The 7,929-nt window shown below is 35.4% G+C and overlaps 2 protein-coding genes across 2 annotated transcripts; both read right to left on the reverse strand.

Moving 5' to 3' along the window:
* Nucleotides 1-1,005: 1,005 nt before the first annotated feature.
* On the reverse strand, nt 1,006-4,567 carry LOC142539694 (RHOMBOID-like protein 9, chloroplastic). Its single transcript, XM_075645320.1, has 8 exons — nt 4,403-4,567; nt 3,629-3,698; nt 3,162-3,539; nt 2,734-2,905; nt 2,482-2,647; nt 2,040-2,210; nt 1,661-1,815; nt 1,006-1,447 (listed from the first exon to the last, which is right to left on the reverse strand). Exons 2-8 carry the CDS (start codon nt 3,687-3,689, stop codon nt 1,225-1,227), a joined length of 1,326 nt encoding a protein of 441 aa, XP_075501435.1. The 5' UTR covers nt 3,690-3,698; nt 4,403-4,567; the 3' UTR covers nt 1,006-1,224.
* Nucleotides 4,568-6,708: 2,141 nt separating this feature from the next.
* Nucleotides 6,709-7,929, reverse strand: LOC142539695 (allene oxide cyclase, chloroplastic-like). Its single transcript, XM_075645321.1, has 3 exons — nt 7,631-7,929; nt 7,403-7,530; nt 6,709-7,310 (listed from the first exon to the last, which is right to left on the reverse strand). Exons 1-3 carry the CDS (start codon nt 7,851-7,853, stop codon nt 6,909-6,911), a joined length of 753 nt encoding a protein of 250 aa, XP_075501436.1. The 5' UTR covers nt 7,854-7,929; the 3' UTR covers nt 6,709-6,908.

Consider the following 7,929-nt stretch of genomic DNA (forward strand, 5'->3'; position numbering starts at 1 on the left):
GCCAAAATCAAATAGCTCATACTACGTCCATTGCTTTGAGCTCGAATATATAAATATCAAGAGAAAATATTATTTTTTATGTCAAGAGTATTTGTAAAATTTTATGTATCGTTTTTGTGAGACGAATATTTTATTTGGGTCATCCATGAAAATTATTATTTTTTTATGTCAAAAATATTATTTTTTATTGAAAATATGAACAAGATTGACTCGTTTACTAATAAAAATCTATGCGACCGTCTGATAAAAAACCTACTCAAAATTATGTTTGTTAATTCAATACGATTTTGATTGCTTTTGAAAACAAAAAAACAAAAAAAAAAAAACTCTGTGAAACCAGTAAATTGATTTTTTCAATAGAATTTACTTTTATTGGATTCAATTTTACATTAGATATTTTTAATATTAATATATTTACAAATGTATGTCTGAAAATTGTTTCTTCAATCTCATATTTTGACGTAGCTAATATCAAATCATTGTATTTTAAAATAATTTGATTAATTTCGTCATTGATGATAATTATTATTGAAATGCCGAAAAAAGGCTTTGACTGGTCAATTGCCAGCATGTCGCCATCACTGGCATGCCTCCAAATACCAAACTCCGCCTCGACCCACCACGTGTTTTGGGATAAGCAATGTTTTGGGGTTTGGGATATTACATTGTGGGTTGAACCTGAAATTTACCAATGGTTAACTTTTTACCAGTATTTTATGACACAAGGCACGAACCAATCCTCGTGTAACTATCCATAAGAACGCCTTGGAACTGTTCTTTTTTATTTATAATTTGTAATGTTACACTTCCTGGAATTTGCACAGGTTTGAATTCAATTTATCACGCAAAACATATCTCCAGCTGATTCATCGCGCGAGGAAAATGTGTACATGGCCATCTGACAGTAACTTTATGGGGAACATATAACGTTGAATTGTTGCTAAGCCTCGGTGAACATCTAACAGTAACTAGAAATTTCTGATTTATGGCCCTGATAGAAGTATATAATACACCAGCATCATTGACAAGTTCTATTTCTCACTTCAGACAAGAAAAGTAGTAGAAGATAAAAATAAAGTGAAATAAGAAGCTGGTATTGCAGGGTAAAAATGCATACTCAAGTAGAGAGCAGCTATACATATATTTTTATTAATATAACTACAAGATTACCTATACACAGTATCTACACTGCATTGAGCAGTAAAATCTTGGTTGTTTGTATCTTTACTCTATCAAATCGAGTGGAGGTTCGATGATGAAAAGCAGAGAGCTCAGCAGCAACATGAAGACGGAAAAATACACGAGTGATTTGCAAGGATCCACATACCGTCGAATGAGTATCATCCCATCTTCTTCACCAGTTCCTGATGATGCATCCTTCACTTGTAAACTAGGACAAGTCACATAACCATATGCTATACCTGTAAAAACTGCTGCGAAATGTGCCCTGTAAACCAAATTAAATGACAACTTAATCCGTTATGCATAACGTGAAGCATTTATATGCTTGATAAGAAGAGTTTTTGCAACAGCACTTCTCTTCTTCAGACTTCACAAACAATTTATAGTTATTTTCCTGTACAAAGTTGAGCCTGTGTGAACTCAACACGCTACAAAAGTAATATGTCCAATAAATCCTGAGGGAAAGAGCCGGGCTTACCAGTCATCAATAGGACCAAAACTGCTGACAACAAAGCTCAGAGCTGTAAAAATAATGGCTTTACGAAACATTCTTTCAAAAGAATCTCTTGCAATGAGATCTTTGTTTTGAACTTGATAAATAAGCCAAGCTCCGATCAAAGCAAACCCAGGTCCCTGAACAAGAACAGTCGCATTGGAGTTTACACAAGGTTTGATGGAAACAATAAGAGCAAATACGATGAACCCCTTCTCCTTACCATGATGTCTATTCATGGAAGCTACATTGAATTTGAAGCTGATTTAAATATTTGGGGGACTAATATTAAGTGGAAACAACAGCGATCAGTTAATCACCACTAATTTGAAACGATTAAACAATGTAGTAAGTACTAGCATACCGTCCCACCAACAGTTGGAGATGGCGTGTGCAGGAAGCTGATCAGATTTCCAGAAATTCCTCCAAGAAGATATATTAAGAGACAAGTAAATGAGCCATATTCTCGAGATACTTCAAGCCCAAAAGTGAAGAGAACCCAGCTACTTAGAGCTATATGAAAGATTCCAGAGTGCTGAAAGTAGCCAAAATATTAATTTCTAAACAAAATTTGGAACCATTTACGGTCATTTAGAAATCTCAAGAACTCAGACTCAGCAAAACCAACCAAAACTGTCACAGCACTGGCTTCCAAAAAACAAAACATTCTAATGAGAGGAAGTTTGGATTCTTGGAAGCTTCTATAAAAATAATTAGCCAATCACAAGTTTATTTTACTTCTCATACGAAACAGAGTGCTAAACTAATAACAGTATTGAAGCACGAACCAATCATCGATCTTGTACCAGAAATATTGGTGTCACTAGCCTCCACCATTCTCCCGTTAAAATCAAGTTATTGACTTTTGCTCCATAAACCGAGGGGATAGAAAATAGAGCAAATTCAGAGTTTTTCACGGGAGTGGCTATCTCGAACAGAAGAACCGCTATATTTATAGAAGCCAATACACCTCTGCGACATAAGCAAAAGTCAAATGAGAATTCAGATGGCCTTGCCTCAAAAAAAACTCATATAATGAAGAAGGGAATGTATATTACATTAAGTAGAAATCGGAGGCATGGTCTGCTGAATATCTGTCGCCCTTAGCATCATCAGATTTCAATTCCACAAAACTTTTCAGTGATAAGTCCCTTCGAAGTCCTTCAGCATTCTCAGCATCAGTGCTTAATGAGGCCTCTAAATTTTCCACGATGATCTCCGGTTCTTCATCTGAGGGAAAGGGGTTGTTATCAAATAGATTAACATTTTCAGTCAACAGGGGCACACCCAGGATATTTGGGGAGATTGAAACATGAGTTTTTAGAAAATTTAATCATAAGATTTTAATATTTGTGAAGGACTGCCCTTTTACACCCCCGACCCACCCCACCATTGAGTCCACTAAGGACAGTAATTAATTCTATGAAAGCATCAACTAATTATCATGCCATCCAAAACAGTGATACTGGCAGATTAAACTTATTACCACTTTTGACTTTGGTGAGATAATTCTCAAGTGACTTGAGACCATTTCGAAATATGAGCTTATCACTTCTATCAACTGCTTCTGTCCTCTGCTTCTCAATTTTCGAAGAAAGATACTTGGCATCGGTATGAAGCTTTCCGAGATAAGAATTCAAAGACTTCAGATGTTTCTCAGTCGTGCTCGATGCCTTCACAATCATGCATAAATTCCGACTCTGCGAATTTGAAGAACCAGTGTGATGACTAATGTCTTTGTGCTTTCCGAGAAAAAAAGATGCTTCAAGAAAGGTCTGCTGTGATATTGATCCAGATTCCAGCATTCTCATTTTTCCTTTTACAGGTGGAATGATGGGATAAGAATTTGTGTTCTCTCTCCTGCCTGAACCATTTGGTATTTAATCAAAACTCTCATTTATTTGGTGAAAGAAATAAAATTATGAACTAACAAGCCTTGTTCAAGTCTTCAACCTTTTACAATCAAAGGAGTATTGACCGTGTGGAACAGTTTATGGCTGCTAGTAATTGCCATCAGGTATAACTGAAAAAACAACAATAAGTAACATTAGTTCTTGTCAGCTCACATGCAGTGTATGCTATGAGTAAAAACATCATACCATAGTTTTTTAAATTAAAAACAAAAGGTTTTCCACCATAACCAATGTTCACTAAAGCAAGAAATCTACTCATTGCACAAAATTGTAACTACAAGTGTAGCGTTTCCCACATCGGTTTAACCACAAAAACTATAGTGACTAATAAGCTTAAAATACTCTCCCAACTAAACAAACAGGATTTTTGGTACCTGAATCAAAACAGCATGTCATTGATCGTTATAATATATATCGTGTTAACATTACATGCTGAACAGATTTGCAATATACTCTACGCTGAGTTGAGTAAAAACCATCTAGAATGGTGGCGGAGGCTTCGGTTTTGCTAAACAACGGGCAACGTTACTTACACCGTTTCTGTTTCACAAACAACATATTAGAATGGCTAATGAGCGTGAGGATTCTACCAGAAGTATAGTCTATGGGTTTAATACATACTCTAGCTCTTACAGTTCTATTCCACTTCCCTCCATAAACGGTGACATAAAAAGATTTCATTCGAACATTGCATCAAACAGTTTATCGTCCCCACATACATTCTCCACTGGAGAAAAATGTTCAGCTTCTAAACCACGCAAGAAAGTGTAAACAACCCCATTTCACACAGATATTCACGAGCAAATCCTCGTACCTTAATCTACTAACACTTGGCAAAACAAGTGCGTGTTTTCCAGATGCTCGCAGGGGCCGGAGATCGGGAGATTGCGCTTCCATTAATGAAGTTTCCTAGGTAACTGGAACTGACTTCATTGATCGCATCTAAGGACCGACCTGTACTTCGATAGTTGATGCTGGCCAGTTGTTATGCTGCGGAAGAGTCCAAAAGAAATTTTGTACCTTATCCACGTTGTCCCAATGATACCTAGCCACGTGTACGTGTCAGATACCGACCACAAATTTTGCTCTTATCATATATTTCTTTTAAAATGAAAATGATCGAAGATAAATTAAACATACAATATTTGTTATTTTATCAAAATTTATAAACAAATTTATTGAAAATCATAACATTTAAATTTGATTTTATTTTTTTAATAAAATTATCTATATAAAAAAATTGACTATATAAATACACAACACATAATTAAAAAAATTATCTTACATGGAGGCAATGTGTGTGTAAGCACTAATAATAATAATAATAATTCACCCATCAGTGCCCCTCATGTGTATTCGAATTGATAAAACATGTGAGTATTTAATCAATAGTCATGTGTTCGATTCTTTATATCAGTATTTTCTCAACTGAACTTGTTGCAAAAAGTTTATAGAATATGATTTACTTGAATATAATGATTCGCATGCTGAAAAAACAAGACGACGATTTATATCATCAGAAAAAAAGTAATAATAAAAATAATTCACCCACTAGCATTTACCAACTTTATTATTAAAAAAATTAAATAAAAAATCTAATAGAAAAGAATTAGAAACCCATTTCAAACAAGTCATCATCAACCGCCTATTGGCAGGAAACACGTTATGCCAATGTTGAGGCATAAAATATTTTGCTTTTAACTTTTGTCTTTTTTTTTCTTATTTTTGGGGTTTGTGGGCGGGCCGACAAATTGCTAATCTCCCAATAAAAATCAAAGTTTCCAAAAATATATAAAAGTCACATAGGGTTTGGTTACGTTAACGGGAAATTGGCCTTCAGTTCTCAACCGTCGATTTTTTTTATGTTCAGTCCCTGGATACTTTTTTAGTACCACATTTTCACATGAAGTGTACCACATTTTGTATGACATAGTACCACAATTTTGTGGGTAGGGAGTGAACCCAAAGAAATGTTTTGATTAGGGATTTTTCACCAACTTTCCCTTGTGTTAACCCCTGCCCAACCATCTGAATTTATGCATAATTTTAGTGGATTAACCTACATCTCATGGTAGGAATGGTATAAAACTCGATTTATCTTGCCTAATGCTCAATTTCGAGTCTATCCAATAACTTGTTCGCCATGACTCGACTATATTCGACTCGACTCGAGATTTTTTTGGACTTTATATATATACATATATACATAAGTGTACTATAGTATTATTTTATATTCTAATTAATGAGCACGGTCATGTATTATACTATCTTTTTTTTTTAGTGCAAAATCAAATGTGGTTGAAACTTGTATTGAAAATAAACATTTGTGCGACCGATTACCTGTCATAATTTTGGACACAACAATTTATATATTTAATTGAGTAGGTCTCTTGTGAGACGGTCTCACGAATTTTTATCTGTGAGACGGGTCAACCCTACCGATATTCACAATAAAAAACAATACTCTTAGCATAAAAATTAATAATTTTCATGGATGACCAAAATTAGAGATCCGTCTCACAAAATACGATCCGTGAGACCGTCTCACAAAATACGACCCGTGAGATCGTCTCACACAATTTTTTGTCTATTTACTTAAATGAGGTGAGGTCAATTATGTTATAAAACCAAATCAATAGGTTATAATTTTTTTTTATTTTTTTGAACGTGATCAATACCTTTTAAAAAATGGAAAAGTCCACCCTATAATTACCAATCAGTAACGAAACATATCAGTAATATTCATATAACTTTTTGATACAATGTCTATGAATCTGAGACACTTTGGTTTTGGATTTTTTTCGAATCTGGCTTAACCATTTGGGTAGGGGTCAACATTTTGGATAATTAAAATATTTCTTAAAAAATTATTAAAAATGTATTCTTTTTACAATTGTTTGTATTTTTAATGTAAAAAATATATTTTTACAAAATTAATAAAAATTAGATTATAATAAAAATATTTATATTTTTAAAATGTAAATAATATGTTTAAGTGATTATTCTCTTTTAGATAACGAAGAACTTGTTATTCTTTAATTCTTTGGATAAAAGATTCGTTATAATATAATGTAAGCGATACGGTCAAAGCTTTTGCGATTTAAAAAAAAATTCTAAAAATGAGATTATAATGATAAGGATAATATATATATTTTGAGTTGAAAATAATAATTATGTTTGAAGATACACTACATCTAATAATAAAACATACACCACTAATAATTTAAATAATTATTATCATCACTCATCAAACAATCAATTTGGTAGGGGCGAAAAGTTTATTCCACAGCCAAACACGCCCTAAACTCCCACACTCCCCTCTAATCACTGAAATTCGGAACAGTAGAGCCCGGCTCACAAGCTTTAGCAGCGGCGGTCGGTTCCACTTCAGGCGACGGAGGCACCGCCTCCCCCATCAACTCCGCCGGGAGATCAGGTATGCCCTTCAAGTGGAAAGTGTAGAACAGCTTGAAAGGATAGACGAGCTGTTGGAGCTTCACCTGACCGTACACCCCCTCAAACACGCCGGATCCGCCGGTCACGGCGAGATACGAGTCCTCGTGAGTTAGGTACGATCCTTGCACAGATATGCTGCCGTAATCTCCGAAGTAGAAACTGTAGATTGCTTCGAAGCGAATACCGTTCTTCTCAGGCTCGTTCTTGATCAGCACGCAGATTCCGGCTGTTATCCCAGCGCGTTTCTTCAGGTCCCCTGTATACACCTGAAGAAAGAAACGAATAATTGATTCAGTTATTTCTGATGGGTTTGATTTGGAATTGCAGATTTGATAGTTTTCCTGTATTTTTTTTTCACCTTGTTGCTGAAAGGGACGAGATCGCCGAGCGAAGTGACAGGCTTTCCGCTCAGCCGAAGAACAGCAGGGCTGCAACGGTCCCGCTCGTTGATCTCGTACACTTTCAGTTCTTGAACTTTACCAGAAACTGCAAGGAAATTAACCCAGAAAGTTGATTAATTCTCACAAAAACTACACAGTAATTTGAATTTTCCAATTTATTTTACCACAAAAGGACATGTACTTACCTGATCTTGACTCTGTTGGGTTGATCTCAGTCTGGATCTTGCATGAGAATGATCTTCTGGTGGGAACTGCTGTGAGTTTCTTGGAGATGATTAATGGATTAATGTTAGATGGGCTGAAAGAGACAAGCTTTTGGAGTGAGGAACCCGTGGCGGCGGGCGGCAGCTTGGTGGAAGATGGAAGGAGGTTGGCCTTGAGAACGACGGAAGCCGATGAAGCTGCCATTGCTATGTCGGATCGGAGAAGTGGTGAAATTATTCAAGATTCGTATGCGAATTTGATACTTGAGCATTGATGCAAC

This window comes from Primulina tabacum, chromosome 3 (assembly GCF_025594145.1).
Source record: "Primulina tabacum isolate GXHZ01 chromosome 3, ASM2559414v2, whole genome shotgun sequence".
Classification (NCBI taxonomy): domain Eukaryota; kingdom Viridiplantae; phylum Streptophyta; class Magnoliopsida; order Lamiales; family Gesneriaceae; genus Primulina; species Primulina tabacum.

What these genes read in the sequence shown, in the direction of transcription:
- LOC142539694 (XM_075645320.1), bottom strand. Translation starts at nt 3,689, where the DNA reads ATGGCAATTACTAGCAGCCATAAACTGTTCCACACGGTCAATACTCCT. An exon ending in CTCCAACTGTTGGTGGGACG is followed by an intron (nt 1,816 to 2,039) that starts GTATGCTAGTAC and finishes GTTCTTGTTCAG; the next exon opens with GGACCTGGGTTTGCTTTGAT. An exon ending in TTTGGTCCTATTGATGACTG is followed by an intron (nt 1,448 to 1,660) that starts GTAAGCCCGGCT and finishes TTTGGTTTACAG; the next exon opens with GGCACATTTCGCAGCAGTTT.
- LOC142539695 (XM_075645321.1), bottom strand. Translation starts at nt 7,853, where the DNA reads ATGGCAGCTTCATCGGCTTCCGTCGTTCTCAAGGCCAACCTCCTTCCA. An exon ending in CCCAACAGAGTCAAGATCAG is followed by an intron (nt 7,531 to 7,630) that starts GTAAGTACATGT and finishes ATTTCCTTGCAG; the next exon opens with TTTCTGGTAAAGTTCAAGAA. An exon ending in TCGTCCCTTTCAGCAACAAG is followed by an intron (nt 7,311 to 7,402) that starts GTGAAAAAAAAA and finishes TTCTTTCTTCAG; the next exon opens with GTGTATACAGGGGACCTGAA.